This window comes from Aptenodytes forsteri, unplaced genomic scaffold (genome assembly GCF_000699145.1).
Source record: "Aptenodytes forsteri isolate BGI_AS27 unplaced genomic scaffold, ASM69914v1 Scaffold53, whole genome shotgun sequence".
Taxonomy (NCBI): domain Eukaryota; kingdom Metazoa; phylum Chordata; class Aves; order Sphenisciformes; family Spheniscidae; genus Aptenodytes; species Aptenodytes forsteri.
The window spans coordinates 4,922,312-4,943,047 of record NW_008795909.1 but is presented as its reverse complement, the minus strand read 5'-3'; the positions used below and the strand labels follow the sequence as shown (position 1 = coordinate 4,943,047).

At 40.3% G+C, this 20,736-nt stretch overlaps 1 protein-coding gene across 1 annotated transcript in view; it reads left to right on the top strand.

Annotated features, from left to right (window-relative positions):
- The window catches only part of SLC25A26 (solute carrier family 25 member 26), a 96,205-nt gene that overhangs the window by 4,590 nt on the left and 70,879 nt on the right, over positions 1–20,736 (top strand). Inside the window, exons 2-4 of the mRNA XM_009284511.1 lie at positions 1,657–1,864; positions 3,498–3,607; positions 20,014–20,118. Coding sequence (XP_009282786.1) covers positions 1,657–1,864; positions 3,498–3,607; positions 20,014–20,118 — 423 coding nt within the window. The remainder of the gene's footprint in view (positions 1–1,656; positions 1,865–3,497; positions 3,608–20,013; positions 20,119–20,736) is intronic.

Here is a 20,736-nt window from a genome sequence, read left to right as displayed (position 1 = left end):
AGAGCTGCCAGTCTGCATAGCTAGGGGCCTCCTTGGAAATACCCAGCGCTCCCTCTCGGTTCTGCGTGGAAAAGCATGGACACGCTGCCCTGGGCTGGCGTGGGGAGAGCTGCAGGCCGGCGCCTGCTGGCAGAGTTCAGGTCCCTGCCCCAAATGCTCCAGGGGCAGTCGGCTGCCGTCCGCAAGATCACGGTTCAATGCGTTTGAATTAGGTCCTGGTTTTATTTAATCGTTTTGCTGGAGTTAAGTTTAACGGGTATGTCCAACTCCCGGTAAAGGTTTTTCAGCTGTTCAATTTCTGATAACGCTACCGTTACTGAAAGGTGGTGGAGAAGGTGCGTTTTAGTTGTCTTATTATCTAAAAATCATTACTGTTTTGCTGCAGATGGCGTAAGCGCACAGGTATCGTCGCCCTCTGGCAGGTGCTCTATTAGCTGCTTCATGAATTTAAATGACATTTAAGATACAGAACTTTGAAAACTAAAGAAGCAATTAGTAACTTTTGATTCATGTCTTAACAGATGGCTAGATTAAATCTGATTAAATCTGATCAATGTTATTTTGAGCAGATAAGGATTTTGATGAAAAAGAGTAAAGAAAAATCAATGCATGCAAAATAGCCAACTAGATTAAAAGAGTAATTAACTTATTGATTAAAACTTTAGTAGTAGATAGTGAACACCTCTCTGAATTCTCTGTTGGCCCTGAAAAAAAAAAAAATCAGAATAACACCTGTGATGTGTTTTCAGGAAGAGTTAAAAATCTGAGCAGCTGTTTCTTGTGCACTGTTCTATATGGGGTAGACTTCAAACTGTTTTCTATTCTGAATAACAGTGCATCTAAATAATGTCTCATAATGAATTAATGCTGACTATTGATATTTTTTCTTTTCTTTTTCTGAAATGAATTTTTCTATTTATTTCGGTCTCCTCCTCCTGTTTTTGACGAGTAATTCTTTTCTACAGATCAGCTGTGCCCTGGAGAAGCTTAAAAGAAGTCATCTAGAAACACAGACAATGGAGCTTTAGATTGAGCTTTAGTTGAAACTATTTTTTTTAGGGTTTGGTTTCAAGAATTGCTTTGGATAAAAACCTTCCCCTTCTCCTTATGACTTTGAAAACATCTTTATTCAATATTATTTTTTTTTCCTATAAGCTTTTGTCAGCAAGAGAAAATAAAGCAGTTTTAGTTTGGGCTTTGTTCAACAAAGGAAATAGGGGGGTAACACTTTAAATGAAGAAGTTTGCTAGAAAAATGTGAATGTGCTTTCTAGAGATGCTTGTGGGGGGGGGGGGGGGAGAGCAGAATTGCTTCTGTCTTTCCCTGATCTTATCGCACAACTTCCTAGGTGTTGGTCATTCTGTGCTGTGTCATCTTGATAAGTGGCATTCACTGTCTTGCTTTTATGTGTAGTGGGTAAGTGTTGCATTGCTTTGCTTGTACTTTTCAAAACACTGAGATTATTTTGAAAATACCTTAAAAGTGATTTAAAAGTTGTAATATCTATTACTTTCTTTTATTGAAGCTTCCTTGTTATAGCTATAGAAGCTACTGAGGTCTGTGTAAGACTATCAGTTTATACTTTGGCCTCAGAAAGGGTACAGTCAGTAGTGCTTTGGTTTAGGCATGCCTCAGTTACTCACATAAGCACCACAGCTTCACCCTTATGAATATCAATGCACTTTACTCCATGGTTTTGTCTTGAAGGCTGGTGGAGTTGCTGGTGTCTGTGTTGACTTGATCCTTTTTCCCCTGGATACTGTAAAAACAAGACTGCAGAGCCCTCAAGGATTTCGGAAGGCTGGTGGTTTTCATGGCATCTATGCTGGTGTCCCTTCCACTGCTATAGGATCCTTTCCAAATGGTAAATTTTCTTTGGATTATGCTTTGTGTTCTTTAAGTGCGAACTTATGTAGTATAGGACATTCATGTCTGTGGCTTCCTCTCCTGCAGGTGACTTTGGATTCTGTGAGTCCATGTCCAGCTGTGAAGAACAGTTTCTAGAATTGTACAGTATTGAACAAACTCTTTGAGCAAGCCTGGAATGAAGGCTGCTGCATGTTTACTCTGAAAAGCAACCCTTACTCCTTGGAAGCGTTCCTGGATATGTCTTATAAGCCTGTCCTTACTTATAGGGGCACCCTAAAGCATTTCCAGGTGCCAAAGAGGGCTTGAGTCTTGCTTGCCCTGGACACTTTTGTCATGACCTGTTCTTTCATGGTATTGGAAATGAATCAAAATTCAAAGTGCTGGAGCACTGGAGGTCTTCGAGCTAATTGCCCTGGGGATGCTATGCCCATCTTTTTCTCCCTAGAAACAACTACAACACTTAAAATGAGAAGATGTCAGGAATACTTTCGAAAGCCAGGCTTTAAAAAAGTAAATGCTTGTAGTCCCTGCAGAGAAAAGGCATCTAAAATTCCTAATGCCTTTGTCCATTTTGTCTTTGTAGGGAGGGATAAAAAAGCAGCAAGCTATGCTGTCAGTAGTAAATGTTAGGAGAACTTTGCTGACAAATCCACTGACACCTTTGGATGTTTGATGTCCTTCATAAGATGATATAAAAAAAATCAGTTCTTTATCTTGTCTGCTCTGTTATCTCCTTTTGAGGTGATAAGCATCTTTTGATTAGCAGAAGGCAATTCACATAGCCCTTCTTTACAATTAAAATCTGTTTGCCCGCAAGACATGTCAGTTTTTTCAGGATTTACATCTTCAAAATCTGAACTCTGGTTTTATCTTTCCAACGTATGACTGAGAACTGAAATTATCTTTAGGAGAGGGAGTAACCCTTAAGGTGTAAGTGCCTTTGTAATTGACTGTAGGAGTGAATAAACACAGCTCATGTTGCTATGCTCAGTTTAGTTTTGTATGTTTCTTGTTCACTGGACAGGACTTTTACGAGTCCTTCAGAAACTTGGAAGAATTTTTCATGGAGCTAAAGTGCAAAATATTAAACTGATGATAGCTACTAAGAAGTTATTAATAACTGCTACTGAAACAGTTTTGCATATTGCAGAGTAGCAGACTTGTATCAAGCACCTTGATGATTTTTGGGTTGTTTTTTTTCTTTTCAGTTAATCAACTGATTTGGTCTGGTTCCCCCCCCAAATAAAGACCATCCATCCAATTCAACCAAACGACCTCCTCTCTACCCTTCCTATCTATGAATATGGAAGATACCTTTATTTTCAAAACGTACTGGACGTTCATGACTAATTAACACATCTTTCCTTACCTCAATACTAAATATGGCTTTAAGTCCTGATGCCTTTGATATTAATGGGAGGTTTGCCAGTGATAGTCAGGAGCATGAACTTCTGAAAGATTTATCCCACAGATTGTGTTGATACTGTTGTACTGTTTTGGGGCAAAAATTTCCTGTTTTCAACTACAGTTGCAGAATAATAGGTGACAAAATCCACCTCTAAATGTTTTTGTGCTAGTTCTGTGATGGAGGAACAGTTAAAATGACTGCATGTATTCTTGAATTTCAGCTGCTGCGTTTTTTATCACCTATGAGAATGTGAAATCCATGCTGCACCATGGCTCTACATCTTACTTGACTCCAGCAACACACATGGTGGCTGCCTGCCTTGGGGAAGTGGTAAGAAATAAGTTCATATATTGTGTGTCTGTGGGAGGAGAGGAAACCATTCAATTATGAAAACTCAGGCTTGGTGTCATATCTTACGTTTTTGGTTGTTGACCATCTTTGTACTTGTGACAGTTCTTATAAAAATATTACTTATTTTTTAATGAAGTGTTGGCACTTGTAAGGATTGTTTTAAAGTGAATAAATCGGTTAGTAACAATTCTTAGTAGGCCTATTGGTTGATCTTGCGAAGTCAGTAGATAGTGGAGATGTGGATTGTTCCAAAACATGAATACATCTTCACATTGTAGTGATTGTGTGTCAGTGTTAACATTCAAGAAAGGCTTTTACAGCCTTTCAGCTTCATGTGGAGTAGTCATGGAAAGGATTTTTATTTTAAAAATAGCCATAAGACATTGATGTTATATGTACAGTAGGTAGGTGTCATCATCTGAAACCCATTCACCTTGACATGTAAGAACCAGTATTAACTAATTAAATAATTATCTCCCTCTCCTTCCCTCCATGCATTCACATTCAGCCAAGACTATTGAACAAAATATTTTATTGTATTTTTAAACAGACTCTCCTAGTGGATGAACCAAGTGATGTGACAGTATAGGGCAACTGGCAGTGGTGTAACTTCACTTGCCAAACAATGTGTAATGCTTTCCTGATGAAGCGTGTCTCAGTGGAGAGTGTCATGGGTAATCTAATGAAGCTTTTTTCCTTGGGATGGACATCTGTATATTTTAGTGACAGCTTCTCACATGGTCTCTGATAGCTGTAGCCCTTAGTTTAGTGTATTGGTTGGGTTATTGCAGGATAAAGATACATATGAATAATGAAAGTAATTTCTATATACAAGCTTTTTGAAAACTCTTTCCCCCCACTTTTCCAAAAAGTTGCTGTGTTTCTTATGCATTAAATCCATTACTTTGTTTATAGCAGGTTCTGGAGCTGCTAGTAATGGCTTGCTTTGCCTAGGTTTATACAGTACCCAGAATAATTGGGACCAAATTCTGCTGAACACTTTAGATGATTATTAAGGAAGATCACAAGAGAAGCCTCTCTTGTTTTGATGCCTAGGTTGCCCTTGCCTTGTTAACAGCATGGACTTTGCAGAAATTGTGTGCGTGGGTGGGTGGTTGTTTTGTTTTATATTGTAAGTTACAAATGAAATAGCATTAACCTATTGAATTTAAGTAACAAAATATCTCTTGCTCTCATGACTTTCCAATCTGGTATATCTAGGCTGTTTCCCTGGCTTACATTGACCGCTCCTTAGAAATCTTTTCTTTTTATTTCTTTGAGAGAAGGAAAAGTTTTCAGTACTAAGGAAATGTCAAGGCTGTATTTGAAAGTGACTTTATATTCCAGTTTAAGATCATAAAATTACTTTCATTGCCAACATGCAATGCCAGGGTGACTGGACAACCTGTAGATCCACAGAGTTGAAAGTTTAGCTCTGGAAGAGCTAGTACGTGACGCTGTAACAGGAACTTCCTGTGCAAATAGACTGTAGCAAGTGTTGAAAGAGAACACTTCTCCGTGTGGTCAAACAAACCAAGACCATTCCTGTCTGATCCAGGCACAAACTTGTCTGTAGGTAAATACTGAAGACGCTTTATCCTAGAAGCTTGAATATTGTGTTTTTTAAAAACTGTTTCTGGGGTTATTTGCAAACAAAGAGCAAGGTTGCTTTGGGTTAGCTGAATCAAATATATTCTGGGTTCAGCAAAATCCTTCTTTCCCCAGATACTCCTCTCGTTTTTAACTGCAGAGTTGGCACTGTGCCTTGGCAGTGTTCCGGGCTGGGTGTTCAGCTGTAAGCAGTCCATTGCTGTTCCTGCCAGCGCTGTCCACCTCCTTTCTCCTGCTTTTGTCACACTGGGTGTTTCCTGGCACTGCAGTGATGAAATGGGGTGCGAATTGCTGTGTCTCCACAAGTTTGGGGGAGGGAAATGGGCTGTATGAAACTAGCTTTTCTGCTCTTTTGCAACTTAAACTTAGCCCATGATGTGGGGCAGAAAAATGTATTGTGTCTGTGGTTCCATATTCTGCTTTTATTAACTGATTTTTTTTCATGTCTTGTGACACTGGCTTCTTTCTCTCCATTACAGGTAGCTGTGTATTTATACTCCCTGTGGTGGCTTAGTTTACTTGCAGGTTGGTCCCAAGTCACCAGGAGTGCAGAGGGATCTATGCCATTTTAGCTTAGCACCAGGTGCCTTGCTATTATAGCAGCATAGCCTAGCTACTTCCCACGGGAAGCAGTTCAGCTCTCCCTGCTCTCTGTGGGTTCAGCTTTGATTCCCAAGTAATTTTTATTCTGTGGAAATGATACTGATTAGATTGAATGGGACTTAGCCAGGGAACTTAATTTAACATACCAAGCACATGAAGATAGGTGAATGCAGCACCAGTACTAACCAGTCTGGTAGTGGTTATAGGCAGGAGTAGATAGAAGGTGATAGATTTAGGGCTGGGTGGGATACATTTGTGTTGCTGCCTCAGGTGGATTCTTTTTGATCTTGATTAGAGCCTGTGCTGTCAGGTTATGACTTCTAACTTAAGGCAATGCATAGAATTTACTTCCATGGAAATTATATAAAGGCTGTTAGAAATCAGCAAGAGATTCTTCACCACTATGGCAATGCATAGCCCTTAAATTCCTTGTTTGCCTGGTATCTTGTGGAACAGGAGATCCAAGAGGTGTTTTAAGCTTCTTGAGTGCTGTTTCAGAATCAAGCAAAATGACGATTAGGCTCATGAAGAGCTGCCAGTGCTCTGCGATAAAATCCACTGAAAAAAAAGTCTCTTTCATGAGTGGGTTATTTATAGTATACCTCTTCTGCCTGTGAGGATTCTGTGAGAAAGCTGTAACTGGGTAATTTAATCATCAGCAGCCAAAGAACAGTTGGCTCCAGATGACTCCTTGCATGATTACAGAACCTGTTGCCCATTTTTTCCAAGGTGGTCTGTAGTCTCGTGACCCTTACAACTCAGGCACTTACTGCTTTCATTTTCAGGCTGACAAACGGAGATGCAGCATAGTTAAGTGAGTTGCTCAGGGCTGTCTTGTGTGCTTGGCTCTTGCTACTCTAAGGCCAGAGAGAGATAGTGATAGCCATTGAAATGGCAATCTGACTTTATGGTGTGGAAACTGTGATATTGTAATAGCCATTTTTCAGCTAATAAGATTCTGCTTTTTTGCTAGCTTTTCTTCTCCCCTTGGTGCGATGGGAGAACTAAGCTCGAAAATAATTGAGATAGGGATTTAGAGATTTGCTACAACAAACCTGTAATAAAAATAGTACAAAGCAAGATCTTCCTACATTTGTTTTATATATTTCTATTGATCAGCTAAGACGTTATATAAACTATTCCAAATTGCATCATGGTGAAAGTTGTAATTATAGTTTTATTGATTAGTCATTAAGTTTTAATCAGGGCATAACCACTGGGACTATTATTTTGTCAGTAGTGGTTTTTTTAATACATACTTTTCCTTCTTTGTACACTTTAATAATTACTATGATATAAATTGCTTTTAAATATGAAATAATAAGCCAAAGACTCTGTCATGTTAGGATTCCCAAGGCATCTTTTTGCATTTCCAAACTGTCTTTTTACAAAACGGAGAAATTAAGATTTAGAGCGAGAAACTGATGTTGGATTTCTCGGTTTGCTGCTCCTTCACTGGTGAGCGTAAATGAGTCAGCTACCTTCTTGTGCATCAATAAAATGTGAGTATGTGCTAAGCTTAAAGGTATGCTAATGCTGACTAATCTGTGTTTTGAATGTGACCTAGTGAAAATAATAAAATAGGTAAAGAGGAAAAAATGCAGAGGTTGCATCAAGATATGTTAAAATATACAGCAGAAATTGGTCAAATGGGAGCTCTTAGTTTTTCCCCCAGCCACTCTTCTGTATTGTTTACAGCCTGTGTAAATTCATGGGAAACATAGTCCCCTGGAACTGGTTTGGTCCAATTTCCCAGTTCCAGGTTAGGAGGCACAAAACAAAGCAGTAAAAAGGCGGTGGCTGTAGCATGGTTTGGGAGGTTTTTTTGATTTTTTTTTTTTCTCCTTTTAGGCAGGAGGAATATAGAAGGCTAATCTCATCTCCCAGAGTGAGATAAAGAGAAGTACATACAAAATCTGACCCTGTTAAACATAATTATTTTGTCCTATAACTGAATCTTGCTGTATAGGGACTCTGAATATACCATAATACATGAAAAACTACTTACAAAGACACAGCCAAAACTCTAGAGGGCAGATACATGGTATATCATTTCATCAGGGAAGAAGCTTGAAGAATACATGAGTTACCGAGGGGGGGAAAACTCTATTATACCACTTGTGTCACTGAAACTTGGAGATAGGAAACACACTTACTGCATCCAGGGCTTTGGAATTTTTCATCTTGACTCTACATTGCCCTGTATGTTTAGTCTGCCTGTATCTTTACAGTGAGCTGCCAAATGTGCTTGGAAAACATGATATCATAGGGAGTGGAAAGGAAAACCAGATGTTCTAAAATTTTACTTTTAATATTCTAAGGCAGTGTAAGTAACTCGGAGAAGGAGCAGTATTTTTAACCTCCTAGTGCCCATTTTAAATAGTAATCAGGTGCGTCTTGCAGATCCAGAGTTAATTGTACAGCTCCAGATTGATTTGTACAGAATTTTTTATGTCAGTTTAATATGACAGTGTATACTATTAATTACAAGGAACTTTGATAAAGAGACGTCCCCCTCTGAGCCTCCCCCACCAGCCTCCCGCAAACATGGTTTTATGCGACAAGTTTAAGATTATCCTGGTTTGACCGATGAGGTTTTCTTCATGAGTGCCAAAATGGTTGGATTCAGCACAGTTAAGTTTTACATCCTGCTGGCTTTTCCGTGGAGGTGAGAATAAAGTTGTTTGGATCACGTTCTAGAGAAGCTAACAGACAACAGCCTTTCCCATCTAATATTTAGATATTGTTATGGTTACGATCTGAGCTTTGCAAGATATTTAGTGAAAGTTTTGGGCTGTTGCTTGTAAATATCAGGTTCACTCTTATCTTTCTGACCTTTTATTTTTGATTGGCTATTTTTGGTGATGTCTTTTTTTTTTTTTCCCTACTCTGTAGGAAAGCAAGCTACCTTGACTTTCAGCTCACTTGTGAGAGAAAATGTGAGGGAGGACTGAGGACCAGGATGGGAGGTAGATGTCCTGTTCTTTTGGCAGCTAGCGGTAATGACCATGCTCTGGAAGTAGATTACCAGCTGAAGTTATTGAGCTGCTTTTGTCCTTGTGTAAGTTTCCAGAGTACTTTACGATTACAGTGCTGGAGGTGTGTTGACGCTGTGCAGTGCATCCCCAAAGCTGCCAGATCCCAGGTTACTTGCAATGAAGTTGTGTGTCTACAGAGTATGCCATAGCACCAGACAGAGAAAGTAACTCAGGTCCTGAAAGCTGCCTAGTCATATTATTGACACTATGCCTGCATTCCCTGTTAAATTTTTAAGCTGATGTAGCCATGATACTTTAGGTTCCTCATCTGGCTTGTTTTCATTCTGCTTCAGTGTCTCTGCACTGTGGTCCCTTGAATTGTATAAATGCTGGACAAGCTTATGGGTCTAGAAAGGTGTTTCTGGTCTGGCTGAAAGAATGCCAAAACTCAGGCTACGTACTAGGCTTTGGTGGAGCATCAACCTCATAGGAAAAGATGGAAACCTCGGCTGTCTTCTGAGACAGCTCTGAATGGTTAGGTAGGGACTGCTCCCTTCGAAGACGATAGGTTTGGCTGTCCTCAGCAAGGAGGATTTTGGAATAGCCTCACACTTCACTTTTTTCCAAAATTTGAGAAAGGAGGGATGTTGAATCAATTTGAATTGAAACATCCAAAAGTTTGTCACTTCACTGGGGAGAGGGGATCATGTGGCTCCACAGGGCAAGGTGAGGACAGGTACTTCAAGGTGAAATTCCAAGCTCAGTTGTGTATTCCAGTGTGTTGCCACTTAAGATACTTTTGTGATAAGAGCAAAGTGTGTGGTTCATCTGTGATTAGCATCTGACCCTCAGTATTAATAAGTTGGGAATTTTTTTATCTGCTGTTGGGATGTGTCAAATAGGAAAGCTTCTTAATGCAGGAATTATCTTTCTGGGGAATTCAGCTAGCTTTCTCTACTAGTCCTAACTTGTTTCTTAGAAGAAGCAAGCCCAAATGCAAACCAGTTTACAGTTTACAAATCACGATTCTGTAGAATGACATTTTGAGTGTGCTTTTAATTAAAATAAGGAAAGCGCATGTTTTATATTATTTTAGGGTTTTTTTTCTGGAACAAAAAGGCATTTTAGACATGATAGACAACATCATGTTGTCTCTCTCTGTCCACGAATCAGCCCTTTCTTCCCTCCGCCCTGGCAGTATCTTTTGAAACAGTTAATTAGTTTCGGTTTAATAGAAGAACAGGAATCTCCAAAAGTGTATTGGTATGAATTCCATGAGAGTAACTGGCTAGGTCAGAGAAGAAAGTTGCTATTAATGCTGGTTCTGAGGAAGAGGCAGAAGCATGAGTCAGACAAATCCACAGAGTAATATCATGAAAGAATCTCCAGCAGGATAATTGGTCAGGGCTTTACAGCATAGTAAGCCCTAGAAGATCAGCTTGCAGGAGCCCAATCTAACAGAGTTGAAACAGCTGCTCATATCAGATATGGAGTTAAGATTTTAGCTATTTGAAACTCCAAAACTTGCATGTTGGAAGATATGGCTTTTCAGTTCAACAGGCAAGTTTGACACTCTGGGGAGAGTTGCTTCTAAATCAACAATCGTCTGCTGCAACAAAGAAGTGATTTAGTACTTACTGTGTCTAGACTTTGGGCTAATGGCTTTGAATTTTTAACTATCCCTTTTCTAAGAACTGAACTAATAAATGGACAAAACTGTTTAAAAACAAAAAGCTGCATTTTCTGCTTTGCATCCTATCTCCTCTCAATCAGTGTAGTATGGGCTGGCAGACCGTAGTATTCAAAGTAGTATCCAAAGTCTGACAGCAGTCAAAGTTTGATGGGCCCTCTTCTACGGTACTTAAGCTTTTTTTACTATTTTCATTGATCAGTGCCTGTCATTTTAGGTGTGACTGTCTTTTGTGCTGTGCATATCTGGATGCATATATAGGCATTGAGAAGGGGAACGTGTCGACCCTGGCGAGATGAGCAATGGTAGGGAGTGCAGCAATGTAGGTGGTCTTTTGAATTAATCATGGTGGATTTTGAAATATTCATAAATTAATCTAGGTGAGGTCACGTCTGCAATACAGATGCTGCAGGATTTTTGCCAAATCCTGATGCAGAAGTGTGGCTGAGCAGTGGTTGGAAGATGGTTGTGAAGGTGAGACTGCTGCCATTAAGGGCTAGTGGAGAAGGAGCATAGTTAGAGCGGATGGAAACTCAAATTAGAGCTGCAGCTGAAAATTGGTTGTAAATAAAGATGAATGGAGGCATGAATCCACAAATGCTGCCAACAAATTCATCATACAATTAAAGGCTGAAACAGCAGATTAAGAACTGTCAAGCACCTAACCAGCCACCCACGCTGATCTTCTCTTGTATGCTCTATGTTAACTGTATGTATTGGCCTCTTCTTCATCAGCTGCCCTTCCGAGATTGCTTTGTGTTACCTACTCAATTCAGGGCTTAGAGGACATGCTACTTTGCAGTAAGGAGTAGAAGCTTGATGGTTGTCATCTCTTTCCTTTCAGTCCTAGGGCTGATATTCAGGTGATGTAGAAATATTTGTAGCTCAAAGTCCTCTATAGAGGAAAGCTAATTTGGGTTAAAGAGTGTAAGTGAGAAATAAATAATTTAGAAGTATTTCCTGATGGATTTCCTGGCTTGCAACATATTCTGCCAGAGTCGGCTTTGGAAATGTCTGAGATAGTTTAAGGTAAGTTTATTCCAAAGTAAGGTTCTGTACAGGGTTTGTCAGGAATAACTATTTCTGAATAGCTCCATATGTGAACAAGCCCGTAATTCTTTAAGTGAAAAGGCTGTAGGAAAGAGTAAGGGATCAATTAAAGGAAAATACTTGATAAAATACAATGTAGTTGAAATTTCCGTGTTCTGGGCCAATGTAACCCCAAGAGACTGAGCAAATTGTAAAATACTAGTCATCTTTCAACAGGAGACTTAATGTGTTTTCAGAAAATATTGCCTGTGTTCTCTTGCCTGGAATCTCATTAACATTTGTCCTCCTGTAACACAGCCTGACCCCACTTGGCTCCTTGGAAACAGTTTTATGCTGGATGGGATGTACCATGCTACTTTTGCTGAAAGAACAGTTTGGCTGGTGGATGTGATTAGTTTCTTAAGCCTCTTAAAAGAAGTTTAACAGACTCTCAGTGGTGGAAGAGTTGCTGGGATAGATTGGATCAGGCAGACAATTCTGTAGGTTGAATTAAGGGTCTACTCTTCTTCGGCTTTAAGGCTTTCTGTGTTTAAATGTGGTACTAATTTATGATTCGAGCATCAACCAGGTTAAGGAAGATTTTTTTTTTTAAAGCTATTCAGCTGTCTGATTTTTGCCACTCGAGTTTAAACCAACTCCTTCTGACTGTACTGAGGAACTTCAAGATCTGTGGGACACTAAGTTTGTGCTGGAGTACAAAAGAGATGTGCATAACAGCAGGCCACTTCCAGTAAGTTTTAGGTTTAGTTTTAAAAAGGAAACAAAACTCTACATTGATTAAACTGTGAAAGACTAGTTTAGTTATGCAAAGCGCACAAACTTGCAAAACATCTGCAGTGAGAAGTACTTCTGTGAAGAAGTGTTCAGTGTTAGCCTTGTCAGCTTCACAAACTTTCTCTGTTCTTTGCCTGTTAACTGATATAATTGGGGTAACAGTTTCTCCTTGCTGTGAAGAGAACTCAGCATAAATTTCCACTGTTTGAGGACAAGTTTTCTAAGGTGTATCTGACATGGCTGATGGAGAGGTAGGCAGGAAACCCACAGCAGGAGTTGTAGGGCATGTAGCTGGGCAACTGAAGAGCCACATGTCGGGAAGGAAATCTGAGAGAGGGGCAGAAGCCTGTGTTGAGAGGGCTACTGAAGTGATGGACGAGGAGCCAGCTGAGGACTTCAGGCAGCTGCAGTGAAAAGGCTCAGCCAAGATGGCCATTGTGAAGGAAGAAGTGTGTGGTGGTGCAGATGATGCTCTGGAGCAGGAAGAAGGGAGCTCTGGAAAGCAATAATAAGGAGTTGACTTAGGTTTGACAATGACAGGATGAAATAACAGTCTGCAAAACAGCTCTGCAGATTCCAGGTGAAGTCATCTAAGGTGGAAACTTGGAGGAAGTTGAATATGTGTGTGCAGAAGCTCTGCTTTTCCAAATTCTTGTGACATTCAGTTCCTGTGAATGGTCTCATCTCTGAAATAGTGTGTTTTTAAGCTCTGGGAAGTGCTGAGATCTGAGGGATCTTGCTGGGTGAGCTTGCTCTTTGAAGAAATGTTTCCTGCCAGCATACAGGGGAGCTGCAGTTAAATTAATGAAGGCCCTATTGTGTCAGTCAGAGGAAAAGATGGGACAAAGAGCTTGGCATTGTCTAAACTTTCCCATCCAGAGCCCATTAGTCAAAACTTGTTCTCTCCATGGGGTTTAAATTAGGAGTGGAGTCACCTGTTCGTGACCCCAGCAGCTTTGCACAGGACTGAATTTAACTATGCTGGAAGGGCATGTCTGTGCTGTGCGTGAGTGTGGGAGGGGAAAATAAGCATATTCTGCGGTTTTATTTTGAAAATGAACACTCTTTCTCTGGGGCTGGCACTTAAAGCAGAAACTGATAGTGGACAGTACATATACTGGGCAGTTTCTGTCACTCCTGGAGACAATTTCCTCATTAAAATAGGTGTTAACACTTCAGTTCTCCACTTCAATTGTGCTTTAGCAGGTAGCACAGCCTGCTGACAAGCATGTGTGGAAAGACTTGTTCACAACTTGAGTTGTGACCCACAGCAAATTACAGACCATAGAAATGTATATTTTTGTTCGATCTTGGTCAAAAGGGCAGCAATTATTTACATGAAGGTTTACTGGTGTTTGCACTGTTATGGGTCTATGATTGCAGCAGTTCAGGCTTCTCTGTTCAAAGAAAATATGAAACCAAATGACAAATGCGTGTTTCATGTTTCTCTACTTTTCTGTTAATTTTCCTGGTGGTGGAAAGGGTGAGGCAGTTCATCTTCTGTCTACAGATTCATCTCATGCTCCACACTTCCCCTGCTATGTAACATTCCCAATCCAAGAGTTGTGATCAGAGTTTAGAAACAATTATTTGGAGGATGAAATACTTTGCTAATCTCATAATATTGCATCGAAAAGGTTCATTTTTTTTTCTCTTCGGTTGGAGACGAGAATCCCAGTGAGATATGAAGAACCAAACATAAACTTACAGGGTTTGGAGAAGCATGGAAAGCTGCAGTGCTGAATTCAAGGTTTTTTGAGAGCCTCTGACTTGAATCAAGAGGGAAATTTCCCCTTTTTCAGGATCCAAAGGAAATCAGTGCAATTTAAGATCTCTTAATTTTAGACTCGCCTATTATTTTAATCATTCAGTTATCTGAGGAATGGAAAAGGACATTTTTCATGTTTCAGATTAAAAATAGTAACTTCCTACTTAGAAGGGAGCATCTGATGTAGCATTTGAGATGCTCAGATTGTCACATTTATTAACCTATTTCGGGAAGCAGCATTTTTTTAATATAAAACCCCCAAACAAACAAACAACAACAAAACAAACCTGAGCTATAAGGTAGCTTTTGTCTGCAGGAGCATGGCCAGGGCTAATGCAGAATGCACTTTAAAAAAACCAAAAAAAACTTCCAAAAAACCAAACCAAAACCAAAAAAAACCCCCAAACACCCCACAACACCAAAAACATCTTTATTGCTGCTTCTCTTTGAACGGGGTTTTAGAGTTGCTCTGTTTTTCTTGCTCTTTCTACATTATGTTGGAGCAGGCAATCCTTTTGACCTTCAAGAATGGGGTGAGAGATTGACTGCAGCCTAAACATATGTCCTTTGATAAGTCATAGCCTCTTTGTTGTAATTTTTGTGCAGCAGCTTTTTCTCCTGAATGGGTTAGTGATTATCTTGCACAGGTATTGTGAAGTTTAGTTTAAAGTCTCTGCTCTCTGGATACAAAGTTGTATAGTGTCATAAATTAGGTTCTTATTTGATCAAGAATAAACTTATGCGAGTGACATTTGAGTAACTCTCCCCAGGTATGTTCCTTTAGTTCTGTGTTAAGTATTAAGTTATATTTATATGGTGAACATCAATTAAAGCTTCCCAACCTACTCGGGCAAAGTCATTAAAACTAACCTCCTGCTTGGGAAATTTAAAATTAAAATCCTTTAGAAAGTGTTCTAAAGGGTTTAAAGCTGCCACACAGAAAAGTTTTCTGGAGCTTACCACATGTTTTTGTACCCAGTTTTCAAAGCAGGCTTAGACATGCAAGCCAGAGATTTGCTTGGAGTCACTGAGTTCCTAAATCACCAGCCACTAACGTATTCCAGAACAGTTCTCTGTCCTCAGACTACTCTTCTCCTGCCTTGTAGCAGAATGGCTGGCTAATTACCAAGTGGAAAAAATTTGGTCTTGATCCTCACCCAAGCCCAGATTAGTGCAGAGAATAGATCAGCTCTTAGCCAGGAGCACATCAGGTGCCAGCATCTTAGCAGAATGGGCTCTTAGTCTTTGCCCTTCAGTAGCCTGTCTTAAGAGCATGGATAATATCTGTCTCTTATTAAAGACAAGAAGTGCTCAGACCGTATGGTTGTGGGAGCTTTTAAGAGTGTGAGTCAGATCATCAGCTGTGCAAGGTGCATGCCAGGCTGCATAAGGAAGTGCTTTCTCAAGCTGCTCTCCTTAGAGGTACAAAGCTGCTAATAGTGCTGTACCAGCTGTGTCCCTGGTTCTGAGAAAAACCTGCCATGTATCAACCCAGTTTAAATACCCAGCATAAGCCCTTAATAGCAACTGTAACGCCTGCTCTGTCCTCTTTCAAATGTTTCCGGATACATCTCCTGCACAGATCATGCCTGCAGGGTTAGTGGTCAAACTGTAGTATAGGTGCCTAAAACCAAATGCACGTGTTATCTTTGATTCTCTAAATCCTACAAAACCAGTCATGTAGAAAATGGTTAGCCTGGAGCACGAAGGATGGAAGCAAAAGGCTGTTAATCTAAATGGGATATGTTAATATTTGGATAATAATATATCTCTGAAGACTAGGAGGAGTTGTGGTCTTTTCTAAAGATGATGTCATTGTCTATGTTTGGCTTTGCCTAAAGAACAGAACATACTGGATAGAGGAGCAAGGACCTGCTAGTGAACTAGAAGTGGTGTCATGGCGGCTTGCAGATGAGTGCTTACTCCAGAATTTGCAGTGGCAATGCAATGGGTTCTTTCTAGTCCAACCAGCTACTCCAGATTCTGTCACGTTAACCACAAAATCATTTAAAAAAAAAAAAAAAAAAATCTCCTTTTGGTTGGGAGTTTTCTTCAGCCGTTTTCACAGTAGGCTGTTTGTTGCTGGTTTCCCTGGATGAACAGTGAGCTGTGTATATCTTGTAGCTTTTGCAGTTCCCTGGCTATTGAGTCATCAAGGCCTGGATGACTTACTTGCACTGAACCCCCTTGTAAGCAGGCCTATCCCCTCTTTGTTCTTTTTTTATTGTGTCTTGTCTTATTGTCTAGAGAAAAATGCTCGGTAGCCTTGTGCTGATGAATTAGATGAGTACTGCCTAATTCTGAACAGCTGCTCCAGCTTTAAGTAGGATTGGCCCCTGTGCAGAAGGTAGTGCTTTAAGATAAGGTGTTTCCAATAAACTTAGATGAGTCCATGCAAAAGGCTTTGTGTAGGTTCCTGGTGCTATTTGCAGCAGATCTTATTTTGTTAGCTACAGCCATGTAGGAACATGTTTCAGATATACTGAAACAAAATGTTTAAATCGGTATATATGAAGAGGCTTTGTCTTCACTTTAAGGCACTTTTGAGACTTTAATTGCACTGCTCATTCTTCACGATCAGTGGAGACATCGGTCAGACCAACCAGGAAAGTCTGGTTCCCACATGAATCCGACCAGGAGATGGCAGCATTGATGCATGCAAGGAGTATCCAAAAGTTAAAACACTTTTCCCTGAACTGACAAGAGGAAAAAAATTACCTTCATTTAATTGGAAGATATACTGTCTTAGCAATACATAGATAAATGTTAACAAAATAGTCCTATTTTTAGCTTTTGTCCCTAACTGGCTAATGCAAGTCAGTAAATTAAAAATGCACTTAGGTTTGTGCCTAAATACTGGAATCACTCTTTGACCTTAATACAAGGATTTTGAAATTCAGTACTCTTTTGTTCAGAAGTGGTTATTGTATTAAAAGACTAGAAAGATAATAGATGCTAATACTGTCATTTCTGCATACCTGCTCTGTAAACTAATAATAGCTTTGCTTGTAGCTGTAAAATCAGGTTTTGTTAAAGCTTAAATCAAAAAATCCTTGAGCCTTTTGTTTCAGTGTTATTGTCTTCCTGCCCTTATAGTACATATACACGTGCACTGACATGGGGGAGAGAGTCTGAAAACTGGAGAATTGTATTACCTGACAAATAAGGAAGGAGCTTACAGGGCAGCACCCATTTTTCCCCTGAACTTGGTCTGTAGGATCTTGATTCTGTCTTTCTACTCCCATTAAAAAAAAGGGAATAACTCCTGGGTCCAGAGCTTCCTTGGAAAAATGAGCGTGGCCCCTATCAACAGGGTGCTGTTGTCTCATGCCTTAATGTCGGCCGAGGTAGCTGAGGGCCCACTGCTGTACCCTCTCCGTGGCTGGCTATGCAGATGTTCAACAGAGAGCTAATTTGTCACAGGGTCATCTCCAAAACTGGTAGGATGCACCAGGAATGGCCTCAGTTTGGCAGGCCGTATTGTGCTCTTCTGTGGCAAGCAACAGGCTACATCTGTGTGAACAGCCAAGAGATTAAAAAGCAATTTCTTCCTGGGATCTTGGTGTTTAGGGAGGTGAATGGGCTCCCACCGTGCAAGGTCACATGATTGTCTGTCTTCCATGTCTATTTGTCTAGTAGTCGATGCAGGTAGAAGCATATACGTGGACAGTTACTGCGGAACAGCCACACAATTACATCTTTCACCCTTGCTCGTGCAATTTGCTTATAGCTTTCAGATGTCTGAAAATTTAAGTATGAATTCTCTTGGTGCGGTGTTATCATACCGGTGCTGCTTGAATATATTTAGCTAAGAAAGCAAACCACGGAGATGCATGTTGTGTTCTTTTAACTTTGGCAGTGTTACCTGGAAGGCGCTTCAGTGATTGAGATCTGTGCATAATGGATTTGAGATTTTTCTGCACCCATCTGTCCCAGGTTGTTACTTTTTTTCAACCTTGTGGGCTAATAAGACACGAGTGAACTTAATCTTGCATACTTCCCTTTAGAGACCCGTGTTTGACTGACATCAAAAGACTGCTCGGATTGATATTGATAGTAAGGTACACATGTAGGAACAAACAAGGTAACACGTTGTAAGTTCAGGTGCACAGCGGAAATGTCACCGTTCAGTCTGATGTTGGCAGTTGCAGCTCGTGGCTTTTTTAGTACCAGAAGTGCCCTGTGGAGCCAATCTGACAGCGCAGCCCGGGTGACACAAGCCTTTATTTCCTTTCATAACAGCAATGTAATCACTGTTTTTGTTCTTGTGCAGCCACAGATTCCCTTGTAAATGCAAATTCAAATGGGAGAAACATCAAAGTTAATTTGAAATGAAATGCACCCCAAGTAGTCCAGGTGAAATAGAGACATTACTTTGTAGCCACCCTTCTCATGCCAAAACTGCAGCACCCCAGATGTCAGGAAGCCACGCTGCACTCTTTGTCTGGTCTTGATTGACTAGATTGTTTTCATCCAAGCCTTTTTAAAGCTTTCCTCCTGCCTCCATATTTTGAAGGAATAAAAAGCTAATATAAGGACATGGAGTGTTATGAAGCATGAAGTTCTATAAATATTTATGCTGAACTATCAAAAAACTTGACAGTTCTTATTTTCTTGACAGATTGGGGTCACTTGTTATTTTTGACCCTGAGAATCGAAGAGCACATGCAGTTAGATCTGTTTGTAATGACTTTTGGATATTGTTGTCTGGTAAACTTGTAGGAATATAACAGGGTAACGGACTTTTTCTTGGTCTCTCTGTGAAAATGGGACTTAAACCTTATACTGTGTTACCCACAAATGACCACTCAAGTTACTGTCTCTGTGCAATCTGGCAGTAAACTCCTGAACTTAAACTCTCCTTGGCACATGTGGGTTTCTGAGTTAGCAGCTTGTTTTGCCACTTCAGATGGACAGTTTTCACCTAGCTTGCTGTTGACTTGAAGTACTCGGTGATCACCTTTATGTCTAGGGACCAGGTTCGTCGCAGTGTGTTCCTGAGCCCAGCACAGGATGGGACCGAGGAAGGCTAAGAATCTGGTGAGGGCCTGTGGTGTCTCTGGTGTTTTGCCACCAGTCCCAGCACTGCTTTAAGTATCTCTGGGGCCAACTGAAGACAAACTCTTCTTAAAAGCTTAAGTGCTGATAAACAGGCATTTTCTAGAGAGATGAGAGGCTTGTAACTCTCCGACACTTCAGGATCCTCATTCCTCAAAATTATGTGCACACAAGCTTAACTCCTACCTGAAGTTGTAGTGGCAGGTGAACGTTTTAAAGTCAGGTCTGGCTTTTTCAGAAAAGCTGGAGCTTTGTGGCAGCAGCCACATTATTACATTCAGCGGCAGGGGCCTTTCTTGCCTAATAAATTTATTGTGTAGGAAAGAATCAATCCAATGATTCATCTTGAATGAAATCCAGTGTGTGTTTTAAGGTAAACGTTGAATATATTGTGTGCATCTAAAGCTAACCTGAGTGTCTCTTGCTGTCAGTCACTAGAGGGCGCAAAGGAAGTACCTAGGAAAGAAGTTTGTTGTTCAAGTCCTGACTCTGGTTTAGATCTGTGAAAGTGGTGGGGAAAAATTCCTGTGGCTGCCAAAAGGCAGGATGGCTTCAAAATTTTGGTTTCATTGGTGATTTTCCCCACCCAAATCTACTTCTGATTTGGAGGTTAAAAATTTCAAGGGTACTTCCATTTTTCTGTTAGTACAATTTTGTGTTCAGAAAGTACATAGTGCTCAGAGCAAATACATAAGCTGCTCATAAACAGCTTTTAAGTTCAACTTGTATAATTACAAAAATGATTTCTTCGTTTTTCAGGTTTCTGTACTTGGAACAATCTCCAAATGTGTCCGCTATCTGAAGAGTAAGGCAGCAAAAGTAATTGCTCTCTGAACATATGGTTCTTTTGCAGGTTGCATGCCTCATACGGGTTCCATCTGAGGTTGTCAAGCAAAGGGCCCAGGTTTCTCCTTCCTCGAGTACCCTCCGGATTCTGTCCCACACCTTGTATCATGAGGTGAGTTCAGAGCAAAATTTCAAAGAAGTTGCTTCATTCTTCCCAGTCAGTGCCATACATGTCCGGAAGCATTCCTACAACTTTATTCCAGTTCTGTGCTCTTCTAGTGCTTTCCTGTCTGTTGTTAGAAGCAATGGGCATGTTGTGTTTAAGGAAACCAAACCCCCACCTCCCTCGTGTGCATGCACTTGTATGCACAATCTAAACAACTCTTTTTCTTCCTCTTTTTATATGGGGTACCTACATTAAAAAAAAAAAAAGAGGTATTTAACTTTCCAGTTTCCAAAGCTCTGCTTGTAAACAGTCCTTGTCTGGGACAACAGAACATTGACTCTCTGTATCTAGAGTTTGCCGAGTGGTTTCCAGTTTTTGAAGCAGGCTTTGGAGGGCATGTCCTAAAGGCACCATTTCAGAGAGGCTCTGTAAGAGCTCTGGAAACGTGCTTATCCAGTATTGGTAACTTTTGAAAAATAAGAGCTTTTGTCATCTTTTCAGTATGACAGTAGTATTTCAGTAGTTATACTGTTCCTTCCTGTAAAAACCTGTTTGCCACTGTTTTTACTGAGTCTCACAAGGGGCGTTTTTCAAGTTGTATTCCATAAGAGAAAGTGGCTCCTG